The 24,120-nt window shown below is 64.9% G+C and overlaps 13 protein-coding genes across 13 annotated transcripts; 5 read left to right on the top strand and 8 right to left on the bottom strand.

Moving 5' to 3' along the window:
- Window positions 1–647: 647 nt before the first annotated feature.
- Window positions 648–2,295, bottom strand: rrb1 (Ribosome assembly protein rrb1; the record flags this gene model as incomplete). The annotated part of the gene is made up of 3 exons (XM_069352906.1): window positions 648–978; window positions 1,093–2,050; window positions 2,100–2,295. The coding sequence occupies 3 exons, from the start codon at window positions 2,293–2,295 to the stop codon at window positions 648–650; spliced, it is 1,485 nt and encodes a 494-aa protein (XP_069210324.1).
- Window positions 2,296–2,532: 237 nt separating this feature from the next.
- Window positions 2,533–3,245, top strand: Q8F55_004387 (uncharacterized protein; the record flags this gene model as incomplete). The annotated part of the gene is made up of 2 exons (XM_069352905.1): window positions 2,533–3,170; window positions 3,209–3,245. The coding sequence occupies 2 exons, from the start codon at window positions 2,533–2,535 to the stop codon at window positions 3,243–3,245; spliced, it is 675 nt and encodes a 224-aa protein (XP_069210323.1).
- A 287-nt stretch (window positions 3,246–3,532) lies between these two features.
- On the bottom strand, window positions 3,533–4,542 carry Q8F55_004386 (uncharacterized protein; the record flags this gene model as incomplete). The annotated part of the gene is made up of 6 exons (XM_069352904.1): window positions 3,533–3,865; window positions 3,919–4,062; window positions 4,111–4,227; window positions 4,262–4,377; window positions 4,434–4,469; window positions 4,518–4,542. The coding sequence occupies 6 exons, from the start codon at window positions 4,540–4,542 to the stop codon at window positions 3,533–3,535; spliced, it is 771 nt and encodes a 256-aa protein (XP_069210322.1).
- Window positions 4,543–4,979: 437 nt separating this feature from the next.
- Q8F55_004385 (uncharacterized protein) lies at window positions 4,980–6,636 on the bottom strand (the record flags this gene model as incomplete). The annotated part of the gene is made up of 2 exons (XM_069352903.1): window positions 4,980–6,566; window positions 6,619–6,636. The coding sequence occupies 2 exons, from the start codon at window positions 6,634–6,636 to the stop codon at window positions 4,980–4,982; spliced, it is 1,605 nt and encodes a 534-aa protein (XP_069210321.1).
- A 421-nt stretch (window positions 6,637–7,057) lies between these two features.
- On the top strand, window positions 7,058–7,703 carry Q8F55_004384 (mitochondrial 54S ribosomal protein bL19m; the record flags this gene model as incomplete). Its single annotated transcript, XM_069352902.1, has 2 exons — window positions 7,058–7,151; window positions 7,189–7,703. The coding sequence occupies 2 exons, from the start codon at window positions 7,058–7,060 to the stop codon at window positions 7,701–7,703; spliced, it is 609 nt and encodes a 202-aa protein (XP_069210320.1).
- Window positions 7,704–8,045: 342 nt separating this feature from the next.
- Window positions 8,046–10,681, bottom strand: RTS1 (serine/threonine-protein phosphatase 2A 56 kDa regulatory subunit delta isoform; the record flags this gene model as incomplete). Its single annotated transcript, XM_069352901.1, has 5 exons — window positions 8,046–8,096; window positions 8,148–8,279; window positions 8,332–9,561; window positions 9,618–10,346; window positions 10,658–10,681. 5 exons carry the CDS (start codon window positions 10,679–10,681, stop codon window positions 8,046–8,048), a joined length of 2,166 nt encoding a protein of 721 aa, XP_069210319.1.
- A 1,331-nt stretch (window positions 10,682–12,012) lies between these two features.
- On the top strand, window positions 12,013–12,637 carry QCR9 (Cytochrome b-c1 complex subunit 9, mitochondrial; the record flags this gene model as incomplete). Its single annotated transcript, XM_069352900.1, has 3 exons — window positions 12,013–12,024; window positions 12,334–12,456; window positions 12,587–12,637. 3 exons carry the CDS (start codon window positions 12,013–12,015, stop codon window positions 12,635–12,637), a joined length of 186 nt encoding a protein of 61 aa, XP_069210318.1.
- A 529-nt stretch (window positions 12,638–13,166) lies between these two features.
- Q8F55_004381 (uncharacterized protein) lies at window positions 13,167–14,494 on the top strand (the record flags this gene model as incomplete). Its single annotated transcript, XM_069352899.1, has 4 exons — window positions 13,167–13,362; window positions 13,407–13,422; window positions 13,470–14,421; window positions 14,492–14,494. 4 exons carry the CDS (start codon window positions 13,167–13,169, stop codon window positions 14,492–14,494), a joined length of 1,167 nt encoding a protein of 388 aa, XP_069210317.1.
- A 263-nt stretch (window positions 14,495–14,757) lies between these two features.
- Window positions 14,758–16,325, bottom strand: NdufS2 (ndufs2, NADH ubiquinone oxidoreductase 49 kd subunit; the record flags this gene model as incomplete). Its single annotated transcript, XM_069352898.1, has 4 exons — window positions 14,758–15,716; window positions 15,756–15,944; window positions 16,041–16,117; window positions 16,171–16,325. The coding sequence occupies 4 exons, from the start codon at window positions 16,323–16,325 to the stop codon at window positions 14,758–14,760; spliced, it is 1,380 nt and encodes a 459-aa protein (XP_069210316.1).
- A 265-nt stretch (window positions 16,326–16,590) lies between these two features.
- Q8F55_004379 (uncharacterized protein) lies at window positions 16,591–17,686 on the bottom strand (the record flags this gene model as incomplete). Its single annotated transcript, XM_069352897.1, has 4 exons — window positions 16,591–17,029; window positions 17,074–17,243; window positions 17,290–17,404; window positions 17,442–17,686. The coding sequence occupies 4 exons, from the start codon at window positions 17,684–17,686 to the stop codon at window positions 16,591–16,593; spliced, it is 969 nt and encodes a 322-aa protein (XP_069210315.1).
- A 317-nt stretch (window positions 17,687–18,003) lies between these two features.
- Window positions 18,004–20,080, bottom strand: Q8F55_004378 (uncharacterized protein; the record flags this gene model as incomplete). The annotated part of the gene is made up of 7 exons (XM_069352896.1): window positions 18,004–18,370; window positions 18,406–18,762; window positions 18,800–19,401; window positions 19,439–19,837; window positions 19,875–19,943; window positions 19,982–20,002; window positions 20,039–20,080. The coding sequence occupies 7 exons, from the start codon at window positions 20,078–20,080 to the stop codon at window positions 18,004–18,006; spliced, it is 1,857 nt and encodes a 618-aa protein (XP_069210314.1).
- A 204-nt stretch (window positions 20,081–20,284) lies between these two features.
- On the bottom strand, window positions 20,285–21,405 carry Q8F55_004377 (uncharacterized protein; the record flags this gene model as incomplete). The annotated part of the gene is made up of 2 exons (XM_069352895.1): window positions 20,285–20,389; window positions 20,425–21,405. 2 exons carry the CDS (start codon window positions 21,403–21,405, stop codon window positions 20,285–20,287), a joined length of 1,086 nt encoding a protein of 361 aa, XP_069210313.1.
- An 818-nt stretch (window positions 21,406–22,223) lies between these two features.
- On the top strand, window positions 22,224–24,029 carry Q8F55_004376 (uncharacterized protein; the record flags this gene model as incomplete). Its single annotated transcript, XM_069352894.1, has 8 exons — window positions 22,224–22,263; window positions 22,301–22,442; window positions 22,481–22,536; window positions 22,571–22,656; window positions 22,691–23,248; window positions 23,291–23,506; window positions 23,541–23,643; window positions 23,686–24,029. The coding sequence occupies 8 exons, from the start codon at window positions 22,224–22,226 to the stop codon at window positions 24,027–24,029; spliced, it is 1,545 nt and encodes a 514-aa protein (XP_069210312.1).
- Window positions 24,030–24,120: the final 91 nt, after the last annotated feature.

The following is a 24,120-nucleotide window of genomic DNA, read 5'->3' as shown; positions in this document are numbered from 1 at the left end:
CGCGGCGCGCGCGCCCCTGTGATGGGCAGGCAACTCCTCTCGGCAATCCCCTCCCGACAACCCCTGTAAACGACCTCTTGGCACTACTGCGGTTGGCCTGGCCAGCCGACTGTAACCCGTCCGTATGCACGCCGAGGCAACAGCAGCGGAGCGCCGTCGCCGTCGCCGAGGTGCACGGCTCTGCAGCGGACCCCACTTGGAGCCTGTGAGCAACCGTCGTCGTCGTCGTCGTCGTCGGCTCTGGGTATATCTTGGATTGAAAGTAACACGACTAGCGCGCAGCCAATGACGCAAAAAGTCGGCACCCCAGCCAGCCCGCCTGCCACCCCTGAGCCACTCCGAGCCGATCCCATTAAGCCACCCGAGCCGTGCACTCGAAACAGCCAGCCGTGCTCGACAACTTGTATACAAATTTATATGCATCGTCGGGGCTCGACACCACGACAAGGTCTATCTATCCACCAAGTTGTTACGACTGTGCCTACCCACCCGGCATCAGACCAGTCTCGTGGTGCAGGGCGTGGAGTACGTCGCTGGAACCAGGGACGACTCCACGATTCCCACCAGTCTGGCCGATCCCAGCCTGGTCGATCACACAAGATTGGCGCCGGTCCCAGGTGGCGGCGGCGCTCCACGTGCGATCTCACTTAACACGAGATGGTCTTGAACACGTTGAAGCCGTCAGACGCGGTCGAGAGAACCATGCCAGGCACCTGGGGGTGCCAGTGGATCTCCTTGACGTCCTTCTGGCCCTGGTGGACAAACAGCAGCTGAGGGGGCACATCCAGCGGCTTGCCGTCTGGTCCGGTCGCCTGGTTGCGCGACGCCTCGTCGTCGTCCTGCTCGACTGACAGGTCCCATAGTGTGACCTGGTCGTCGGAGCCCGACGCGGCGAACACGGACGGGTCGGTGGGGTGCCACTCGACGGACGTGATGGGCGCCGTGTGCCATGTGAAGTGGGCGACGGGGGTTGGCTTGCTGCGCAAGGAATGTCAGCGAGTGCCCAGGGTGGAGTTTGGGAGGGGGCTGACGCCGAGGCTTGTGGAGGCCATCGGACCCCGCCTATGGCCCGCACCGCCCACTCGTACTCACGCCTTGCCAAACATGCGCAGGTCCCAGACCTTGACGCCGCCCTCGTCTCCGCCAGAAACAAGCAGGTAGTCGACATTCTTGTTCCACGAAATCACGTTGACGTCCTGGTCGTGCGCGGTGACATTGACGGCCGACTTGCGGCCCTTGCTCCTGACGTCCCAGACGCGCACTGTCCTGTCGGCGGACGCGGACGCGAACACGGTCGGCTCTGCCGGGCTCCACTGGAGGTCCTCGATCGAGCTCGTGTGCGAAGTGTAGGGCTTGTCGGCGGTCGAGAAGCCCGTGGGTGTCAGAGTCGTGAGGAAGATCTTGGACGCGACATCGCCAGTGAGCAGGCCCGACTGGCCCCACTCGACGGCGTAGCCCTCGTTCCTGCCGTGCGCGTTGATCGTGTGCACTGGCGTCTTCTGGCGCGGCTTGCTCGGGCCCGAGAGCGTGTCGATGAGCGGCTTGACGTCCCAGATGTGTACCTTGCCCGTCTCGCTAAACGTCGCGGCGTGGTACGGGTCGGGGAGGGCGCCGCCGGCCGGTGCCGGCGCGGCGCGGATACGGTTGACGGCGCCGACGTGGGGGATGGTCAAAAAGTCGAGCTTTGCGTCCTCGTCGACCTCGTCATTGTCCTCCTCGTCCTCGCTGTCGTCGTCGTACTGCGTCCGGCTGAGCCCGCTCATGCGCATGACGACGACCTCGTCCTTTGCCCGTCCCTGGCCCGGCACCTCGCCCGCCTGAGTGCCCGTCACGACCCACACCGTCTCGGGGAAGCTCGAGCGGTCGGTGCCGCCCGTGTCCTTGAGCACGTCAAACGACAAGCACGGCCATGCGTACGACATCTGGTGCAGGCAGGGGTACACCGAGTTGTCGGCCACGAGCTGCTCGTCGGCCGCGAACTTTGTGCCGGGGAGGTACGTCTGCTTCTTGGGTGCTGGTGCTTCCTCGTCCTCCATCGCGGGTGTGAACTCTGGCGTCGGCGTCAGCACTGCTCACTCAGCAAACACGCTGCTACCCACCATCGACGTCCTCATCCTCATCCCCCTCGGGGATCATGTCCTCGTCGACGACCTCGTCCTCAATCTCGTCCTCCCACGCGTCCTCGAACTCGCCCATGCCGTCGTCCTTGGTCTGTGGGCGCGCCGTCTCCTGGCCGACGGCCTGAGCCTTGTTGCTCAGCTCTGCGGTATCTGCGGTGCGCTTCTTGCTCGCCATTGTGTCGTGTAGTGTAGTGTGTGATGTAGCGAGTAGCAGCTCTGGCGTCGCGCAGAAATCTTGCAAGCCCGGCAAGCACCTCCGCCTTGGCCACCAACGACGCAAGCCGCCAACTTTTATGCGACCACCGTGGGAAAGTCATCCTGCCCTGCACTCTTGCACTTCCCTCCGAGCCCTTCAAAGAAACGAGCCCAAAAGTCAGACAGACGACCTCGAGCCACAACCAACACGCACAACATGTCGCTCCGGACAGCACTCGCACGACTCGCACCAGCACGGCAGCTGAGCACGTCGGCCGCGCGCCGCTCAGCCATCCCCGGCGGGTCCGACGCCTTTGCCGACCTGGCGCGCATCACGGCCACGCCCGAGGCCTCTTCCTCGTCCTCTTCCTCGTCGTCGGCCTTCGTCCAGCCCGCGGCGCAGGCGCAGTCCCAGGCTCAGCGCGGGTTCACGCCCGGCGCGCTGCCGCCCAAGGTCGAGCCCGTGCTCGACCTGTTCACAAAGCTCATGATGCGCGACGGCAAGAAGGCGAGCGCCGACCGGCGCGCGGCCGACATCCTGGCAAAGATCCAGGCGGCGTCCAACCAGCCCCCTCTCCCGCTGCTGCGCCGCGCCATCGAGATGAGCGCGCCCTCGATCCGCATCCTGCACGCCAAGACGACGGCGGTCAAGACGATCCAGGTGCCCAAGGCGCTCAACGAGCGCCAGCGCTGGCACGCCGGCATCAAGAACCTCTTCCGCGCCGCCGAGCGCGGCAAGCGCACCGGCGTCCGCTTCAACGACCGTGTCGCCCGCGAGGTGTTTGCTGTGCTTGAGGGCAGCAGCGACGTGTTCAAGAAGGTCGAGGAGGTGCACCGCCAGGGCATGCTCGGACGGTGGGTTTGCCATGGGGGGAGCGACGCTGACGGCCCAGTTCCAACCTCAACTGGAACGCCACGATCAGGAGCTGATGTGGATGTGGTGATGTTGACGATGATGCATTGCATGGGTGTGGCGTGTGTGTAGTGGGGGGGGCGAGGGACATGGGCAGTAGCGCGGGTTGTTGCGGCCGGAGGAGGCCGCGGGGTGTCAGTCGAAGCAGCTCCAGGACGTGTCGAGGACGATGTCGGCGGCACCCGTCTCATACACCTGCCCCACCCCGCCCCCCCGCCCACACCACAATCACGATACATGGACACTTGCACACGGCGCGACCCACGCGCGCGGCACTCTTTTCTATGATCACACCCCCGCGCGCTTAGTTGCGCTGCTTCTTCTTGGGGGGCTTGTCCTCGTCGTCGTCCTCGAGGTCGATCGAGCCCTCGTCGTCCTCGTCATCCTCGTCCTCGTCGTCGTCGAGCTCGTCCTCGTCGTCGCCGCCGAGGTAGAGGTCGGACGCGTTGGGGAGCAGCTCCTCGACGACCTGGAAGCCAAACTGGAACGGGTCGCCCTCCTCGGAGAAGAAGTGGAAGAAGGATCCGATGTCGCCCTCGATCTCGGCGTCCTCGTCCACGTCCAGGTCGGCGTTGCCGAGCTTGCGCGGCTGCTTGGCCACGAGGTCCTTGCCCTCCTTCCAGTCGATCTTGTCGGCCTGGGCGTGTCAGCAAAGGGAAAAAAAACGCCACCAAAACACAAGCCACTCACGCTGACAACAAGGTCGAGCTCGGCGTCAAAGTCGCGCAGCTCCTCGGTGATGGTGCCGTCGGCGGGCGCGGCAGACAGGCCCTCGCGGAGCGTGTACTTCTTGCTCAGCGTCTTGTTGGTGAAGTAGGGGTTCTCGGCGAAGGTCTGGGCGAGTTAGCGGCGCCGACGGCGTCTCGCAAACGCGCAACGCACAAAGATGAGCTCGAAAGGACGCGGGTCGTTCGAGTCCTGCTTGAGCTCAATGTCGGTGAGGTACGAGAGCGCCTCGCGGTCCGACGCGGACGCGGCGCCGACGTGGGGGTGCGAGAGCTGGGGGTCAGCGCCGTCGCAGACCGATACCCACCAGCACGATGAGCCAAAAGTTCTTAATGTCCTTGACCTTTTCGCGGACAAAGTTGAGGTGCTTGAGGTTCTCGGCCGTCTCGAAGCGCTCGACGCGGATCTGCTTGTCCTTGGACGCTGGGGGTGGGCGTGAGCTGGGTTCGGCGCGTGTCGTGGGCGGCGGGCTTGCTCACCGTTGTGCAGCTCGAGGGCCAGCTCGGCGGGGAGCTCTGCGCCGTTGTCAGTGCAGCCCGAGCAGCAGCCGCCGCTCTTCGCACCAGTAACGGTGATCTCGGAAGGCATGGTGATGGATGGGTGGATGGGTATGTACACGAGACGTGTTGATGGAGCAAGCAGCGTTGGCGTCGTTGCGCTGAGAATTGACTATGACGCCTTTGGTGCGTAAAAAACAATGACGGGGGAAAACAATCACGGCGGCACAAAGTGGCAGGCAGCCGGCGCCGCGCCGGCGACTAACGCATTCATTTCTCAATCGACGCAACAACTGTGCTGCGACAGCGCATTCCACAATGGCGGCCCACTCGCTAGCAAGCTATGTACACCAGGGGCACGGACAGGTGGTGCACGTACGACGCAGCACGGGCGGGGTGGCGAGGTGAGGTGCCTCGCAAATAGCTGGCAGGCGGCCCGGCGTTGGCTGGCTGTCGCGTCGAAACCGAGACGGTCGGGCTGCTTTGCAGGCCCAAGAGGGAGAGTTAAACCACAGGTGCAGTGCCGTGTCACGAGGGCCGCTGGAGGAGGACGACGCGCTGGCCGCCCGGCGGCGGGGCCGGGACGTCGGCGTCGGCGCTCGCGTACGCGCGGCGCGGCCAGTGCGGCGGCTGCGACCAGTCGGGGGGCGGGGCGGACGGCGACGGCGGGGCCGCGGGCATCGGACGGCCCTGGCCGGGCGCGCCGAACGCGCCGCCGCCGCGCTTGGCAAACTGCGGGGGCGGGGGCGCCCGGCCCGCGGGGTCGATGCTGCGGACGTGGTGCGCGAGCGGTGGGCCAGGGCGCTGGAGCAGCGTGAAGCCTCCGCCGCGGTCTGCGTTGGCGCCTCCGCGCCCACCACGGCCGCGGCCACCACCACGCTCGCCACCGCCGCCACGCCCACGCCGGCCACCACGGTGGCCACGCTCGCGCGGCTCGTGCTCGTCGCGCTCGCCGTTCGGGATCGTCGGCGACGCGGGCGCCGAACCAAACTCGGGCCGCTGCGGCGTGCCCGGCGTGAGCGCCGGCGCCGCGTCTGCGGGCTCCTCGACCGGGCGGCGGAGTAAGATCTTGACCTCGCGCTCGGGCTCGTCGCGGTGCGCGCCGGCATCGCGCTCGGCCCGGTTCCTTCCTCGGCGGCCCCGGCCGCCACCTCCACCACCACGACCACCTCCCTCTCCTCCAGCCGCTCCGCGTCCCCTCCCACGGCCGCGCCTCCCCACGGCCTCGACCTCGCCCTCGTCGTCATCGTCGTCGCGGAGCACCTCGAGCCCGAGCTCGAACCGCCCGGCCTCCAGGCTGACCGTGTACCCCTCGGCCCGTTCCGCAAGGTTGTGCTGCTGGGCCGGCGCATCCGCGCGCTCGTCCACGGGCGGCGGGCCGACCTCGGCACTGAGCGGGGGGTGCGCGATCAGCACTGCGGGACGGGGCTCGTCGTCGAGCCCGTTGAGCGCCTCCTCGGCGTGGCTAATCGTCGTGAAGTACGCCGCGCAGCCGAGCACCGACGCGACCCACTTTGGCGGGGGCGTGTCGCCAGCCATAGCGGCGGCTGGCGGGGCGGCGCTCTCCTCGTCCCTCTGGAGCCGGAGCCCGCGGCCCTTCTTGTAGTGCGTGCCGGCCTGGACGGCGAGGCTGGGGTCGGCCGACACGGGGCGCCAGTGGCGGCTCGCGTGCTCGACGTAGCGCGTGGCCGCGCGCGCAGCGAGCGCGACCACGGCCGAGCCCTTCTTGAGCATGTCGAGCGTGCGCACGGCGTCGAGCGGGACCACGACCTCGTACCCGCGCTGCACTAGGCGGCGGACGCTCTTGGGCGCCCACATGAGCGCCGAGACGTCGACGACGGCGACGCGCCACCCGTCGGGCTCGTTGTCCGAGTCGCTCGCGCTCGACCCCTCGTCGATGCGCCGCTGCTGATGCTGCTGGTGGCCTCCGCGGCCGCGCGGGGCTCGCGTCGGCGACCTGTTGGCCGGCGTCGGCCCCTTTGGCTCGGTGCCAGCGCCACCGGCCTTGTCCTTGTCGTCTACGCCGATGGCGTTGACGCGCGACTCGAGGTCGGCGATCTGGTGCTCGAGGTAGGCGGCCGACAGGGCCTTTGAGAGCGCGGCCTTCTTGTCGGCCTGGGGTGTCAGTGGGGGTTGCGCGAGGAAGGTGCGGCGGCGGTGGACGCACCAGTTGACCGTCACGCATTGTGGTGCGATTGTGGGGTTGCGTTTGGCTAATTCATCTGCTTGGGATGGTGCAGCGGGTGTATGGGGTGTGGTGTCGCCGTCGACGGTGGTGGGTGGGTGGGTGTGGGTTGCCGCTGTTGCTGTTGGGTCGAGTCTTTTGAGATGGTCTTGGCCCAGTGTGTCGTTGGTTGTTGCTCGTCACTGCCGCTGCTTGCTCGAGTTGTCGCTCGCCGTTGTCCGTTGTCGTCGTCTGTCAGCGCTCGACGCCTTTGCCGCGGCTCGCCCCTGTTGTCCAAGACGATTCCAGGCACAAAAAATGACGTGTGACTCAACCCCGACCCCGTATCACTCCCCTCACCCAGTCTATCCCGACTTTGCTCGACAGCCGACCTGAAATGTTGAACGCGCGCACACTGCTCATCGAGACGACAACAAGCACAATGCGCTCGGCTATCGCACGCATCGGCGACGCTCTGCGGGCGGCTGGCCCCTCGAGCAGGTCACTGTCGACCTCGGCCGCGCGCTCATCAAACTGTACGCGCCGACCTCTCTCGTGGCACTAACCCCCCAGACCCCTTCTCCAACCGCGCCGTCTTCCCCGCCTCGACGCTGGCGACGCCCACGCCGCCGGCAAACCTCCTGTCCCCCGCCAACGGGTGGAGCGTCGTCGAGCACCAGAACGAGGCGCTCAAGAAGAGCTACGACTCGGCAGGCGTCCTCAAGACGCTCTTTGCCCGCCGCTCCTCGAAGCGCATCAAGACGGGCTCGGTGCTCTCCGTCCTCTCCTACACCTCGCCCGCAAAGACAAACATCTCCCCCTTCTCCGGCGTCCTCATGGGCGTGCGCCGCCGCGGCGTCGACACGAGCTTCACCCTCCGCAACGTCGTCCAGAAGACCGGAGTCGAGATGAACTTCAAGGTCTGCTCCCCCATGATCAAGGAGATCAAGGTCATCCGCCGCGCAGAGGGCCGCAAGTCGGGTATCCGTGACCTCCGCCGCGCCCGTGTCAACTACCTCCGTGAACGCTCCGGCGTCATGGCACAGATTGCCAGCGCCCTCAAGGCCGACGCTGCCGGCCGCTCATAACCGAGAAAGCCTCGAGCTGCTCGGTCTGTAGACCACAACCACACATTCATCGGATACGTGGCATGCATAGTGTATATATCAGCCGCACGCCGAGGTGCAAGCCCCAAATGCCATGGCGCCACGCTCCTGTGTAGTCCTGGAAGATGCTCGTTCGTGGCCGCGCCCTTGCACGGCGGGATGGTTGCAGGGTTGAAAGTTGTACGCGCGCGCGGGGTATCCATGGTGGTAACTCTGGGGTCTCTCGTAGACTTGCTCCATTCTCAACCGGCTCTGAGAGGTTGGGATATGGTACACTGGAAATGAAATGATGCCGGAAAGGAAAAATAAAGAATAAGAGACGTTCTAGGCCTGCTCTGGGGGAGCATTAGGGGTGCCTTCGAGGCTACGGTGGGCCTGGGTTGCGTCAGCATACGATCGATTGCACCTGTGCGAATCCCAACCCACCTCGAGATCGCGCATCACAGCCGGATCGATCGGCAGGACAGACTTTCGTCGCATCTGTGGTCCTGTCGGACTGGGGCTCGCTGGCGCCGCGTTGATTTGCGCACCGTGAAGAGGCGTGACCGGGCTCGTAGGCTGAGGCAATGAAGTCAATGGCATGCCTCTAGTGTACCGACACGCTACCCACGCTACGTTGCTCAAGGCCGGGGTCGGCAACGGGGACAACATCGTCCGCAATTGACCGGTCAAGAGTGAAACTCTCGCTCGGGTCAAAGCCGTTTTGGGTGAGGTCTACTGATCCGTCACCGTCGTCCTCGAATGGCTCGGGGCGAGGTGGCGGCGAGTTGCGCAGCAACTCGGGTAGAGGCTGCGATGAACCGCTCGCCTTGTAGTTTGCCAAGGCCTGATCTCTCAGGACCATCCACTCCTCGTAGCGGGCGCATGATCGGTCGTAGTCTTCTCTGCGTTGCCTCTTGTAGTTGTGCGAAACCTCGTCAAACAGCTCGGGGTTGATCTCCATGAGAAGCTTGAGTGCGTTGTAGACCATGCCGTGGATCGTGCGGTTCCAGTGGTGCTTCGAGTTTTGGTAGAGAGCGGGGAACACAATTGGCAGGATGATGCCAATGTGCTCGCCCATCAGGTTGACAATATACTCGTTGTTCCAGTAATACAGGGCCCTCTCGGCCACCTGGAAGTGTTGCGAGTTGATGCAGCGTGCGAGCTGTGAGAAGAGCGGGTTCATGACCTTGGCAAACTCGGCGCCCTCGATGACGTCCAGGATCTCCTCGACCTCGTTGAGGTACATGACCTCCTTGGGCGAGTTGACCTTGGGCCAGTAGCGGAGGAGGCCAAGAATGACCTCCTCTGTGAGAGCGGGGTCCTTTTCCAAGAACTGGACCACACAGTAGGCCAGCTGAGGGTGGTAGAGGGCCAGCGACTTGGCCTTGTGAAGGGGGAGAAGCACTCGAGTGAGGAAGATCTTGTGCTCCTCCTTGAGGGGTAAGGCGAAGCCGTTGATGATGGAGCCCAGAATCTCGAGCAGCTCGGCAATACCGTTGTGTCGCTCCGTCTCATAGACAAACTGGAAGAAGACGTGGTTGATGGACCGACGGATGAAGGCGCGCAGGTTCAAGAACTTGCCGTAGATGCGGTGAAGAGTGGTCTTGAGGAAGTCGCGCTCACGAGGGTCCTCCGAATCGAACAGCTCGAGAAGAGATAAGACAAACGTCTGGTCAATGTACCTCTTGCCAACGTTGGTGTTGAAGTCGGGGCTCTCGACAAAGCGAAGGAAGAACTCGTAGACGATCTGCAGATGAGGCCATGCCAACTCGAGGACAGGCTCGTCCTCCTCGGGGTCAAAGGCATCGCCTGTTGGGTTGACCTGAGGGGGGATGGAACGGAACAGGTTGGACGCGAACTGGGGCGGAGCGTTAGCAAGAGCTACTAGTCGCACTGGTCACCACTCAAACGCACCATTCCAACGACCTCAGGGTAGATGGGCTCGGTGATGACGCCACGCTGCTGGGTGATGTACTCGAGCATTTCATGCAGGGTCTGCGCCTTGACCTGCTTGCCACGCAGCTCTGAGCTCGCATCGTTAAAGTCAAAGACGACCCGACATTGCTGGAGCTTTTGGATGAACAGGTCGTTGCGCTCCTCTGGCCGGACCTCGTTGAAGTTGGGCAGCTTCTCAATGTCGACGCGCTCCGTGACGTAGAAGCGCGAGCTGCGCTGCTTGCGAGGCGTCTTGCCAACAATAGGAATGGTGTCCTTTGGCGCTCCACGCAGGCGGTTGAGCGGGTTGCTCGCCTTGGGCGGGGTCGGCTGTCCGTCGGGCCCAAGCGGGCGGTCGGGCGAGCCAAAGCCGCGCGAGTGCGGCGAGTGAGGGATGGGGTCGGCGGGCATCTCGGGGTTGTTGTTCACTTGTGGTTGGGGCGCGCCCGAGATGATGACGAGGGGTGGGGCGGGGGAGGTCTTGTCCGAGACGGGGGAGCGCCGAGGAGCGAGGGGCGTTCCTTGGGCGGCGGCGAGCTGAGACGAGGCCGAGACTACGCCGATGGATGGGTCGGTCACGGGTACGTGTCCGCTGCTAGCGGGGGAGACTGAAGCTGGCGACGAGGGGCCAGGCGAGGGCGACTGGGACTGCTGCTTTGATCCTGACGGCTTGGCTTTACCGTCCGAGCCAGCCTTTGTCCGTGAAAGCTGGAAGAATGTCAGTAATGACGGCATGCGAGTACAGGCGGATGATGGCGAGGAGCAAAGAGCTACGAGAGACGAGGTATGGTGATTGTTGACCGCCTCTGGCCAGCACACACACACACAAGGTCAGAGATCAATTCGGGAGTTTGGGTATCACTCCCGCCTGGCTGACCGCAGGGCCTCTTGCATTGAGCATTGTGCCCACAACTCGACCCTCGTGACCCTCTGGCCTCGCTCTCGCTCTCTGCCCGAGCGCAAGGCAAAAAAAGCCCAAGGCTTCTCTTGCTCGAGTGCGATGATGGTCATGTACTCACCACGGCTTTCTTCAACCCTTTCATACTTCTCGCTTATACCGGGTTCAATCGTCGCCGGCGCTCAATCTGACGCGCGCGCGAGGGCGATCCTGGTAAAGGGAGAGGGTGGGGGCGGGGGTGGAGGTGCTGTTGGGTTGCTGCAGATGGATGGGACGAGGGGCGGAAGGTGAGGTTTGGGGGGGTTGGGGGTTGGGTTGTGGGTGTTGGTGACGAAGCCGCGTGGAGTGTGTTGTGTGCGCTAATTGGCGGCGTGACGGCGGCGGCGGCGGCGACGGCGGCGGCTATTGCTTGGGTGTTGCTTTGATTATCTAGGCGAGAGAGTGGATGACTTGGTCGTCGTCCTATTGCCTTGTTGCTGTCGTTGTTGCTCGTGTCGGGATAAAAGGGCAAGGCGGATGAGTGAGCACAGAGCTGCGTCGTGTGGTGAGAGGGGAAGGGGGGGAAGGAAGGGGGGAGGGGCAAGAGAGAGAGAAGGTGTTGGGGTGGTGGCTGCTGTCGTGGCGTGTGCGTTGCGCGCAGTTCGTTCGTGCGTGCGTGCGGGTGTGCGTGCACGTCGGAGGGAGGGAGGGGAGGGGAGGGGAGGGGAGGGGAGGGGAGGGAAGGGAAGGTGGAGTTGGTGTGTGTAGTGGTGTTTGTGTGCAGTCGACAATGCACCGGAACGAGTGGTGGTGGTGGTTGTGGTGTAGTGGTCGCTAGTTGGTGGTGTCGATGCAGCAGGCTGGCGGCCAGGCGGCGTGGTGGCAGGCCGTCAGGCGTCAGGCGTCTCAGCAGTGACGGCGGGCACAGCGTCGTGCTGGTTGGGTGTGTGTGGGTGTGGGTGTGGGTGTGTGTGGACGTCTGGGCGCGGGTTCCCATCTGGCCAGCTGGCAGCGTACAGTGGGCCGTCCCAAGTCTGACGCCTGTTTGCCAGGGGAACTGTACAGGGAAATACAAGGCAGGCCCCAGGGTACGGCGCGGGCGGACGGGGGCGAGGGGGAGGCGGCCGGAGGGAGGGGGGCCACCGGCACAGGGGCTCGCTGCCTGCCGTCGTTGCGGGGAGCCAACTCTGAGACGACGACGACCGACGACTAGCCCGCGTCGCGCCAGCCAGCACCCCACACCCCAGGCGAGGCTCGCTCGACGTCAGCTCGGAATTAAAACGCCAAATCCCCGGCGTGGCACCCGTCGCCTCATTTTGATCCCGCCACCTCGGAATAGGCCTGGCAGGATTGGCGGCGGCTGGCGCGACATCTTCCTATGCTGGGCTGGGCGCTGGCTGGCTGGGTGGGTGCTGCCTGCTCGCCGGCGCTGCAGCCTCCGTCAACGTCAACGTCCATCACACCACCGACAACACTTGCACCCCACTCATCTCCAAAATGGCCGGCGTCGTGAGTCGCCCACTGGGCTGCCGCCCGCCCCGACAACGTCGCAGTAGTGCTGACCGTGCTCCCTCCGCCTTGCTCGCGCTCGCCCGATCCGTTCCGGTCATGTCCATGTCGTCGATGTCGTCGCTCTTGTCGCGTCCACGCCGGCTTGGTGTACTCGGCCTGCCTTGCTCTCGACTCTGCGCGCGACTATGAACCGACCGAATTACCTGCATGTGCTGATGCATCGCATCCCCGCCTCCCCGCTGCCGTTGCACCCCCGGCCTCGACCTAAACCTTCAACTCGCACCTCGACCCCCTCCACCCTCACAGATCTACAACACCCTCTTCCGCCGTAACTCGGTCTTTGTGCCCACCATCTTCCTCGCCGCCTTCGGCTTCTCGATCGGCTTCGACCTCGCCACCTCGGCGTTCTGGGACAAGCACAACGCCGGCGTGAGTGGAGGCGATGGGCGGGCGGGCAGGCGGAGGCGGCAGCCGGGTACTGCTCTGCGCACGATGCCGGCCGCTCTGCCTTGACCAACGCCTGCCCCGGGACCCCGGGACCCCGCTGACACCCGCGCAGAAGCAGTGGAAGGACATCCGCCACAAGTATGTCGAGGCCGCCGAGGACTAAGCGTCTCAAGATTAGCGACAGACACACTGGCGCGTAGGACGAACGCGCCGGCATGGTGTCAGGATGGGCGCAGCGGGTGGGACGCCTGCTGTCGGAGCTCTCCAGTAGATGAATGCATCGTCTTAAAGGAATGGGGGGCAGGCAGGCGGAGGAAGAGATCGCGGCTGCGGGGCGGCGATGAAGATTAGATTGCGCGGGTGCGCGGGTGCGCGCATGCGTTGCATTGCCGTGCGCAGCGCCTACATACTTCCATCTCCATTGGCGCCGTGCAGCGCGGCGCATGAGCGGCAGTTGCAGAGTCGTCGCAGAGTGGTCGCAGAGCTGTTGTGCCGACCCGGCGTCGTCGATCGGTCAGTGGCAGCGGCGCGGCCCGCAGGGTGGCGGCGGCACGGCAACGGGGGCAATCCGGCCAGCGGCAGCGGTCAGCGTGCAGCGTGTAGCCAAGCCAAGCCAGCCCGAACCTAAAGCGGCCATGCCTCGCAACCAGCACCAGCATTCACCCTCACACTCACGACCCCCGCCCGCAGCCATGCGCCTCGCCCTCGTGCTGCTCGCGCTGCTGGCGCTGCTCGCGCCGCTCGTCTCGGCGTTTGCGTCGCGCGCGCGCCGGCGCGACTTTCGCGCCCTGTCCGAGTCGCAGATGGGCGCGCTGGCCACGCTCGACCCGCCAGAGTGGGACGCGGTGGACAGCGGCCACCTGGCGCATTTGCTCGTGCCGCGTGTGTGTGAGTGCCGCTGGCGTGTAACTTTGCTTTGCTGACCACCTTAGCCGGGACAGAGAACAAGTGAGCTTGCCAGCCAGGCGCCCCCCCGCCACCACTGACGACGCCAGCACCCAGGTCCAGGAGTACCTCTCGTCCGTGTTCGCCAAGCTCGGGTGGCACGAGGACAAGGACCGGTTCACGCAGGAGACGCCGCTGGGCGACGTGCAGTTCACCAACCTCATCTTCACTTTCGACGCCGACGCGCCGCGCAAGCTCGTGCTGAGCGCGCATTTCGACTCGAAATGGTTCGAGCAGGGCGGGTTCATCGGCGCGACCGACTCGTCTGCGCCGTGCGCGACGCTGCTCGACGTGGCCGAGGCCCTCACCCCGCTGCTTAGGGCACGCAAGGCCCGCGTCGACGCCGGCACGCCCCTCCTGCAGGACGGGCATGACGAGGAGGACGCGGCCGCGACGACACTGCAGATCATCTTCTTCGACGGCGAGGAGGCGTTCCACGAGTGGACTGACACGGATTCCGTCTACGGCAGCCGGCACCTCGCCGACAAGTGGGACGCAGAGTACCTTCCCCCGTCGCACGAGTTCGTGCGCCGCCGCCTCAGCCCCCGCCCGACAGTGCTCGACACGGTCGACGTGCTCGTGCTGCTCGATTTGCTGGGCGCGCCGAGCCCCAGCATCAGCAGCTACTACCGCGACACGGACTGGATGTTCGTGCAGCTCTCGGCCGTGGATGACCGGCTGCGCGCGGCCGGGCTCGTGGACAAGGGCGCAAAGGAGCACTGGTTTAGCAAGTACATCAACCAGTTTTCCGGCATCGACGACGACCACCGCCCGTTCCTGCACAAGGGCGTGCCGATCCTGCACCTCATCACGTCGCCGTTCCCCGCTGTCTGGCACCGCATGAGCGACAACAAGGACGCGCTGGACCTCGGCGTGCTCCGCAGGTGGAACAGGATCATGCGCGTGTGGACGGCGGCCTATCTCGGGCTCTCGGCCGACGATGGTGGTGCCGCGGCCACGGCGGCGCCGCGCAACGCGTCGCCAAAGACGACAGACGAGCTGGTACGTCCGCTTTAGAGTACGTCGGGCATGGCGCTTGGCGGCGCGCGCGGCGGCGCTGACCCCGACCCAGTGACGGACTTTCTTGTAGCATAGATAGAGTGCATGGAGGGGTGGCATGGGCTTTGGGGGGTGGGGGGTGGGGGGTTAGAGTTGGGTGTCGCATTGCAGCAGCGGCAACGAGGCTTGTGGATGACCCAGCATGAACACTGATGTCGCCTCTTGTGGTGAGCTTCCGACGTTCGACGTTCTCAGTCCACAAATGCACAACCTCGCAACCTCGCGCTGCGCGCTCGGCTGCGCCGCCGCCTGCTTGATCCGATGCATTGCTTAACTACACTACCTGTCAACCTCACCGAACACCAAGTCCATGGTACCGATAATGGCAACAGCGTCTGGGAGGAAGTGGTGGCGCATCATAAAGTCGGCGCCGGCAAGGTGGGCAAATCCTGGTGCGCGAATCTTGCACTTGTACGGCCGGTTCGTGCCGTCCGACACGAGGAACACGGCCATCTCGCCCTTGGGCGCCTCGATCGCAGAGTACGTCTCTCCGGGGGGGACAGAGTAGCCCTCGGAGAAGAGCTTGAAGTGGTGGATGAGCGCCTCCATCGACTCCTTCATGGTCGCACGCGGGGGAGGCACAATCTTGTGGTCGTCGACCTTGACGGCACCCGTGGGCATCTTGTTCAAGCACTGGCCAATGATGCGCAGCGACTCGCGCATCTCCTGCACACGGCAGAGGTAGCGGTCGTAGCAGTCGCCGTTGACACCGACAGGAATGTCAAACTCGACGCGGTCGTACGCGTCGTAGGGCGAGACCTTGCGCAGGTCCCATGGGATGCCCGAACCACGGAGCATGACACCCGAGAACGAGTTGTCGAGCGCCTCCTGGGCAGTGACAACTCCGACGCCGACAGTACGGTTCTTCCAGATACGGTTGCCCGTGACAACCTCCTCGATCTCGTCGATGCGGCTCGAGAACTGGGTCGCCCACTTGAAGATGTCGTCGAGCAGGCCGTGGGGGAGGTCGGACGCGACACCACCGGGGCGGACCCAGGCAGTGTGCATGCGCGCTCCCGAGACACGCTCGTAGAACTCCATGAGCTTCTCACGCTCCTCGAAACCCCACAGGAAGGGCGTCAGCGCACCGACGTCCATGGCGTGGGTGAGGACGGCCATGAGGTGGTTGAGGATACGGGTGATCTCGCCAAAGAGGGTGCGGATCCACTTGGCGCGCTCGGGAACGTCAATGTTGAGCAGCTTCTCAACGGCGAGGGTGTAGCAGAGCTCGTTGGTCACTGCGGGGGGTCAGACAGCTGTCCATGCACTGCACGCACTCATCGACACATAGTCGAGACGGTCAAAGTAGGGCAGCGCCTGCGTGTAGTTCTTGTACTCGATGAGCTTCTCGGTACCGCGGTGGAGGAGGCCGATGTGGGGGTCGGAGCGGAGGATCTCCTCGCCGTTCAGCTCGAGGATGAGACGCAGCACACCGTGGGCAGCGGGGTGCTGGGGGCCAAAGTTGACTGGGGGGTGTTAGTCGCCACTGACGTGGGATCTCGGCACCGCTCGGCTCCCGCAACCAGCCAGCGCCGAGCTCGCATCGCACCGCACCAACGCACCGGTGAAGTGACGCATCGACGCGTCCTTGCGGCCCTGCGTCTCGCGGAGGATCTCCTCAGCGTTGAGGCCGTGCAGCCTGCCGTCGTGTCAGCTCCAGTCCGAATGCATGCGCGCAGCGCGGCGGCTCACTCCTCGACCGAGAAGGCGTGGACGGGGTTCTTGCCCTCGGTGGTGGTCGTGCCAGTCGCCGAGGCCTCGGTCGCGAGCGTGCGCGCGAGGGGGCGGGCGGCCGACGACCGGGCGACGGGGGCCTTCGCCAGGAGGGGGCGGAGGTTTCGGAGCATGGGTGCCAGAGTGGGGAGGAGGGGGTGCTTGTCGGCAGCAACAACGACGACGACCAAGTTGCTGGTGCTGGTGCAGGTGCAGGTCACCACCGAGCGACAGAGCGAGCGCCGCCCAACCAGCGAACACCCGTTACTGGCCGAACTTACGTAACCGATACCACCCGCACAACGGAGTTTCAAGTTGGTGAGGCGTGTGGCACCTCCACCTTGGTCCTCCAGGCTGCAGCAACCCAACCACCCATCTATGCATACACGCCGCGGCGCTCTAAATATCCACCAAGCCCTGGTGCACGCCGACAGTCGGCTCCTGGCGCTGGCCGGTCCGCTCAGAGCTCTGGCGCGGGCTGGTACGCCACGCATTCATCTCGCTGTTGATGGCGCGCGCGTCCTGGTCGTCATACTGGTACTCGTCGTCCGTGTCGTCGAGCGAGAAGCGCGCGCCCGCCAGGCGGTCCTCCTCGCCGCCGTCGTCGGCCCGGACGTGCGAGTAGCCTGCGCGCTGGGACCGGCGCTTGAAGAGGCTCCAGCGGGGGCGGGGCGCGGGCGCCGCAGCGCTGTTGGCCCTCGCGCCGCCGACAGTCGGCAGGCTGAGCTTGGGCGCCGAGAAGCGCGGGAGCGGGAACTGGTCGAGCCCCCGACGGCCGAGGTAGAACCGGTTGTAGAGCGAGTGGCCGCCAAACCAGGTCAGAACGGCGACGGCGATGCTGCGACGGGTTAGTCCCGTTTCGGCCGATGCCGCGCCACTCACAACGCGCCAAAGGCAATCAGGTGCCCGCTCGCCAGCTCGGCCTGCGGGCTCGTCGCACACGCGACGTGCGTCGGCCAGTCAAAGAAGAAGTGGCACGAGTTGTCACCCGGCGGGAGGGCCGCCACGAGGCGCGGCTTGCCGGCGCCAAACTCGCTCTGGCTGCATACGAACTGGGGGGTCAGCGGCTATACGAGTCCAACGGCAGCCGCTACCCACGCGGATGGCGGTGGACGCGCGCTCGTTCTCGTTGCCGGGGCACTTTGAGCCGTTCTCGAGGAGGAGGACGGGCTCCTTTGTCGCCGGGCTGAGCGTGATATTTGTTGACACCTGGCTGAAGGTCAGCTTGGACGCCGCGCCCGGCTACGTACCCGAGCGAGAAGTCGGAGCGCTCGCCCGCATCACCGCTGCTCGGGCGCTGGATGACGCCGCCGACCTTGTCCTGCTCGTCGACGTTCCACAGCTCGGTCACGACGCCGCGGCACACATTGAGCTTGTACGTGTTCTTGTCGTCGCCGGCGTCGGCCGTGTAGTCTGCTGATGCGGACGCGAGCGACGAGAGGTCATAGTGTGTCCCGTCGTCGAGCGTGATTGTGCACGCCTTGTCCTGTGCCATGGTTGAGAGAGTGTGTTGTTGGCGAGTGGCGACGGCGACGGCGATGCGATGGCCGAGGGAAGGCCGCGAGTCGTGTGGTCTGGCGAACTTGACAATGCAAGCAGGTACCAGGGCAGGTCGTGATGGCGACCCAGTGGCGACGCGGCTGACGTCGATAACGGCAAGTCGGGCGAGCTACCCACGGCACGTGGAAAGTCACGTGGCAGCCATGCTCGTCCAAGCCAAGTGGCAGACGCACGGACATGGTAGCCTGTTGGATACATTCTTTTGACAACAAATACGATTTGCTACACCTACACCTACACCTACACCTACACCTACACCGCCTCGCTCAGAGCCTTGACCAGCTCGGCCACATGCTCCTCGCGGCTGCACGTCACGAGCATGCCGATAAACCGGTGGATGTACGGGAGGTACGACACCTGGAGCACGCTGGCCTGCATCGCGTGGTTTGGCAGCGCCGCCCACGCCTGGCGCGACTTGAGCACCGTGATGGCCGTCATGACGATATCCGACACCTTGATGACCCAGTCGAATATGGGGTCAAAGTCGGCCGCCGGGACAGACGCGCAGAACGTCGACGTCCGCGCGAGGTTGTCGAGCAGCAGGTCGAGGCTCAGCTCGGCGTGCTTGTGCCCGTGCTGCGTGACCAGCCCGTGCGTGCGGCAGATGTTCCAGAAGCGGCTGGTGTCAGCAGTACCCAGCGGCTGTAGACCCACTCGCGCAGCCACGCGGCAGTGATGACGAGATTGACATTCTCCTTGTCGTGCTCCTGTGCGAGCGCCGTCTCGAACTCGCGGGACAGCGTCTGCTGCAGCGCGACGGCCGACTCGACCGTCCACCGGCCGCACATGACGCCGTCGCGCGCACATCCGCCACGCCAGCACGCGACCACCTCCCGGTCCACGAGGGAGAACAGCCGCAGATGGTGGAGGGGGAAGCCAGAGAGCTCTTTCGCCGGGAACGACTCGCGCCGTTGCCGGGTCAGCTCCCAGATGTTGCCTGGAAACCGGAGGATCTGGCTGTGTTTTTGGTTTGTCGTTGGTGTCACGGCCTGCGCCCGCTCGATAATCGTCCTGGTGAGGGTTAGCGCAGGCATGGTGCCCTACTCACAAGATGCAGTACGCCATGAGCCCAACCGCTGTGTCCTTCGGGCCCCCCTCGTCCAGCTGCAGCACCTGTGCTATGCTCACCGCCTGCTGGAGGTAGAACCACGAGGTGTTCAGGTCTCCGAGGACCAAGTAGACATAGTTGAGCAGCACGCTTGTGGCGATATCGTCGACTGAGAACTGGGATATCGGCCCCGCGATGGTGCAGCACAGCGCGGCGTCTGCGACATACCCCTTGACAGCGAGGATGTCTTCCCGGCGTGCCGACTGGGGCTTTGCCATGGCTGCGATGATCTCGCAGACGGCCGCCATGGCGTACACAAGCGCACGGAAGTGGCGCTCGACGAGGTGATCCCCCTGCGCCAGCCTGCGGACGACGACTTCCTGGTCCAGAATCGGCAGGTGCGGCCGTGCGTGGTCAAAGAACGCTTGCACGTACTCGCCCAACTTGGCGTCGTCGATGTAGGCCTCGAAGCCCGGGGAGGGGGCAGTGTGGGGCGCCGGTACCGACGCGGGGGGCGCTGCCGACGGCTCGGTACCGGCGGGTGGGTCGTCCCCTCGGGGAACGCTCGGCTGGCGGGAGGGCGGGGCGGAGAACAGCCAGTCCTGGCATTAGCGTAGCGCATGCGGAACGGGCACATACGAAGGAGTCGAGCCACGGCAGCGCCGTCTGGGGTGCGGACACCTCTGGCCAGAGGGATGTGAGATCTGACGCGTCGAGCCAAGCGGATGCCGCGAGGAATGAGTCGTCGGCGGCAGCCTCGGAAAAATGCGCTTCTTGCCCCGCGTTACTTGTGAGTAGGGGCACAGACGACGACGACGCGGCGTTGATTGGCGGCAGCAACCGTGCTGATGACGACGAGGGCGGCGATGGCGGCGGCGCCGGCTCGGCCGTCGGCGAGCTCGATGGGGCGCTGGTAAACACGGGAACCGTTTCCGCCACTGCAGTCGCCACCGCCTCTGCCTGGCGCGGGCTGGGCCGGCCGGACGGCGCCGGGGTCGCGGGTGCGCCAGCGCGCTTCGGCCCGCGTGGCCGGTGCTCCTGCCTTGTCAGAGGTCGCGAGGGTGCGTGTACCCACATTCTCCCAGGTACACTTCTTGCCCAGCTTCTCGCATGTGGGGCAGACAGTGTCAGGACCGCCAAGGCACTGCGCGTCAGTGGATATTGTGGAGGGACGAGACGCACGCGGATCTTGCGCCGAGAACACTGCTGTCAGCGGCGCGCCCAAGAGCACGCACCTACCTGGTCGCACGCCCGCGACGTATGTTTCCGCCTGCGTTCCATTGTGAGCGAGTGAGCAGTTGGACGAGTCGCTTGTCAATGGCAGGCTGTTATTCCGCGCTGGATGTGACCAGATCCGCACTAGGCTAGTCCCGGGTCAAACGGACGGGATTAGGTGCCAAACAATCGGAACAAGGTGCATGACGTCAGCCGAGGCAGTCTTGGTCTATCGAACCTTTGGTGACCACTTCTACATCGCCGCGCATTCTACAAGTTGGCACGCGAGCTCGCACCCTCCTCAACGGGCAGGTGGCGCAGCACAAACGTGATCAGCGGCGCGATGTGCTCGTCCCAGCCGGGGACATCCGGTCGCTGATCGTCAGCCCCGCAACAAACCCCCAACTCACAGTGTACTTGAGGTCAAACGTGTGTCCCTCGGCCTTGGCGTACACCTCCTCGACCTCGACGCCGAGCTCGCGCAGGCGGCGGGCATACGCCTGGCTGTGGGTGATCGGCACAACAATGTCGGCCGTGCCGTGGAGCACGATCACCGGCGGGTGGGGGCCCTTCCACGCGTCCAGCCGGCCCAGCGGCGACTCGGCCCACGCAGTGGCCTTGAAGTCGGCACTGGGCGACACGAGCGACTTGACCAGCCGCGCGTTCGTGACCGCGAACACGATCAGGTCGTTCTGGAGCACGCCGCGCGAGGTGTATTCGTACCCCGGCAGCCTGGCTCGCTCCCGGAAGTTGTCGATGGCCGCGGCCGCACTCTCCACCCCCAGATGGACATGTGGCACGCCGTCGACCGCACGGGACAGGTCGGTGCTGGCGATCTCGGCCTCCAGCTGCGCGGGCGTAAACTCGCCGCTGAACGCGTCGGGCGTCAGCGCGAGGGGCACGCGGAACTCGTAGAGCGGGTCGGTGAAGTCTACGAGGCCGTAGAGGTCGAGCACGGCGAGCGGGCGGGGCGTCAACACATGGCCATTGAGGGCCGCGAGGCACCCGCCGGCCGACTCGCCGGCGACGGCGTACGCGTCGACATTGACGCGGCCGCCAGTAAGGGCGGGGAGCTCGCGCCGCGCCCACTCGAGCGCGGCCTGCCCGTCCTCGAGCATGTCGCGCAGCTTGGCGTGCGGCGCGAGCCGGTACCCGTACGACACGAGGTGCACACCGTGCCCAAGGAGCGCAAACAGCCACGGCATGGGCGTGTGGTGCGTGGCCGCCATGAAGGCGCCGCCGTGCGACCACAGCAGCCAGGGCGAGGTCGGCGTGGCGGCGGCCGAGGCCCACACCCGGACGCCGAGCTCCACGCCGTGCTTGACGGCGTAGACGTGGTCGGTGAACCCGGGGGCGGCTTGGGCTGGGGGAACGGTGGGGTCTGAGGGCATGGTGGGAGGTTCTGGTCTGAGGGGATAGTTGGGGGAGGAATGACCCCTCCTGATACTCGATTTATCAACACTTGTCAGCCAGTGTGGCGTGTTGTTATTCCGTCCGTCATCCAGCCCGCGCTATCATGTGAGTCCGCAGCCGCATTGTCGCTCGTTTTGAGAGTGGTGTTAGCGTATAGCGGGTTGAATGAGATGGGCAGCTCGGGGACGAGCGAGAGCGGTGCGTGAGGGCCATGGTTGTGGCTGGCAGCGGATGGAAGTTGAGGTGCGCTGGCGGGCTCGACCATCGCCGCTTCCAACGTCGACACGGATCAACAGCCCCAACACACAAGCATTAGCGACTTTCCGCTCTATGGGGACACGATAAGCCGCACATCGGCTGTACGCCGACCCCACTTGATAGGAGACCCCGCACAGCTAGGCCCTCCCTCGTCCTCGGAGGCCACCGAGCGGACTCTGCACCGACGCGGGGTATATCAGATTTCCCGCTGGCCTGTTCTCCACCACGGATCATCTCACTCAAACCGACAAGAAAGGCACTGTGCTGCTCATCAGGACAAGATGGTGACCTCGAATAACCCTTGTGCGTGGGGGTCGGTCTTGGCGCATCGGCGTTCCAGAGCATGGTTGACGGCACAGACGGAATATGTTGTGAAAGTCAACCCCGGGAAAACAGCCTCAAGCGATCCCATCCCCACCCCCATTTCCCCGCACCATGTAGATGGATCGCACGCCTCGTTCAACATAAAGGCGACTGCTCATGACATGGAGAGACCACACAGAGCCCGGCTCCTCTCCAGCACACAGACACGCACGACATGCCCAGCACAAGCACACCGCTGTACGCCCAGTGGCGAAGTGAGACCCCCCCTCAGACCAACCCTCCTGACGCCAGACAACACGGCCACGTGGTGGTGGCAGGACAAGGGCCTGCGCCTGTGCATGGCCAACATCTTCATCCTCTTCCTCACGCCGTACACTCAGGGCTTCGACGGCATCCTCTTCACGGGGCTGCAGGTGCTGCCCGCGTTCTACAGGTATGTACGTGCTGCGAGCAACGGCGCTGACGCCGCAGCAAGTTCCACCCTAGCGCCACGGAGCTCGGGCTCATGGCCGCGTCTCTGGGATTCCGTGAGTCGTCATCCCCCAGCACTACTCACTCTAGCGCTACTCGTCGTGCCGTTCTTCGCCCAGTGGCTCGCGGACAAGTACGGCCGCCGGCCGCTCGTGACTGTGGCATCCGTGTTCTCGGTGCGTCCAGCCCTCTGGCCACTGCTCACCCCAGATCGTCGGGCCGCTCGTCTCGGGTCTTGGCAACACGCGGGGAACGTTCATCGGCGGGCGCGTCCTCACCGGCGTCGGGAACGGGTTCATCCAAGTGACGGCGCCGACGCTCATCGCCGAGATTGCGCACCCGCGCTTCCGGCCCGTCGTCACCGCGTCGTACCAGCCCACGGCGTTCATCGGCGCTGTCGTCTGCAGCTGGATCATGTTCGGGGTGACGCCGTGGCACTCGGACTGGGCGTGGCGCGTCCCGACCATCCTGCAGTGCGTGAGCTTCGTCCCCGTGCTCTTCTGGTCCGTGTCTCCCTGGATGGTCGAGTCACCCCGCTACCTCGTGTACTCGGGCCAGCGGGACAAGGCGCACGCGCTGCTCGCCAAGCTGCACGCCAACGGTGACATGGCCGACGAGTTGGTTGTGAACGAGCTCAACGAGATTATCGAGGCGCGCGAGGCGGATCTGGACAAGACGTCGTCGTTCGCCGACTTTACACGCACCCCGGGCAACATCAAGCGGCTGTTGATCATCCTCCTGTTCGGGTTCATCTCGCAGATGAGCGGGGTGAGTGAGGGAGAGTGTGTACGACGCATCTGACTCCCCCAGAATGGCATGGCCACAACGTACATCGGCAAGATGATTGTCATCGCGGGCGTCGTCGACCCGCTCACGATCCAGGGGATCATCTGTGCGCTCGTCATGTGGCTCCTGATCTCGGCGCTCGTGACGGCGCAGTTTGTCGAGCGCCTCGGTCGCCGCCCCATTCTGCTCTGGTGCCTGGGTGGCATGATCATCGCCCTGGCGCTCGTGACGGCCTTCAGCGTGAGTGTGAGAAGGTGACGCATCTAACCCCCAGGCGCTCGTGGAAACGGGTAAGCAATACGGCGTTGCCGCCATCGTCATGATCTTCGTCTTCGGTGGGCTGTACAACTCGGCCTTCGCGGTGGTTCCGTACCTGTGTGAGTGGGCCCACCTGGTCAAGACACTGCTCATGCCTACAGACATGACCGAGATTCTTCCGTACAATCTCCGCGGCAAGGGTCTGTCCATCTTCGCGTTCGTGAACGCCGCGCTCACGATCTACACTCAATACGGTGAGGAATGTGTCCTGGCCCCGCTGATCCCAGTCTCGCCCATCGCCCTGGATGCCATCAGCTGGCGCTACTACTTTGTCTTCATCGGCTGCGACGTCTTCACCCTCGTGGCAATGTACTTTACCATCACCGAGACGCGTGGGCACACGCTCGAGGAGATCCAGGTGCTGTTCGATGGGCCAGGCCTTGGGCGCGTGACCACCAGTGCGACCGACGAGAAGGGGTACGTCGACGAGAACGAGCAGAAGTAGTCGGATCTCGGAAGCAGCATATGTATGACCAATGCATCGTTTCGCTGGTCGCCCGCGGCCCACACTGCTGGATCTTAATCAATTGCTCACG

Source organism: Vanrija albida, assembly GCF_041260175.1.
Source record: "Vanrija albida strain AlHP1 chromosome Unknown contig_3, whole genome shotgun sequence".
Lineage (NCBI taxonomy): Eukaryota > Fungi > Basidiomycota > Tremellomycetes > Trichosporonales > Trichosporonaceae > Vanrija > Vanrija albida.
Note: the sequence above shows the minus strand (reverse complement) of the source record. Positions and strands in the feature narration are given on the sequence as shown.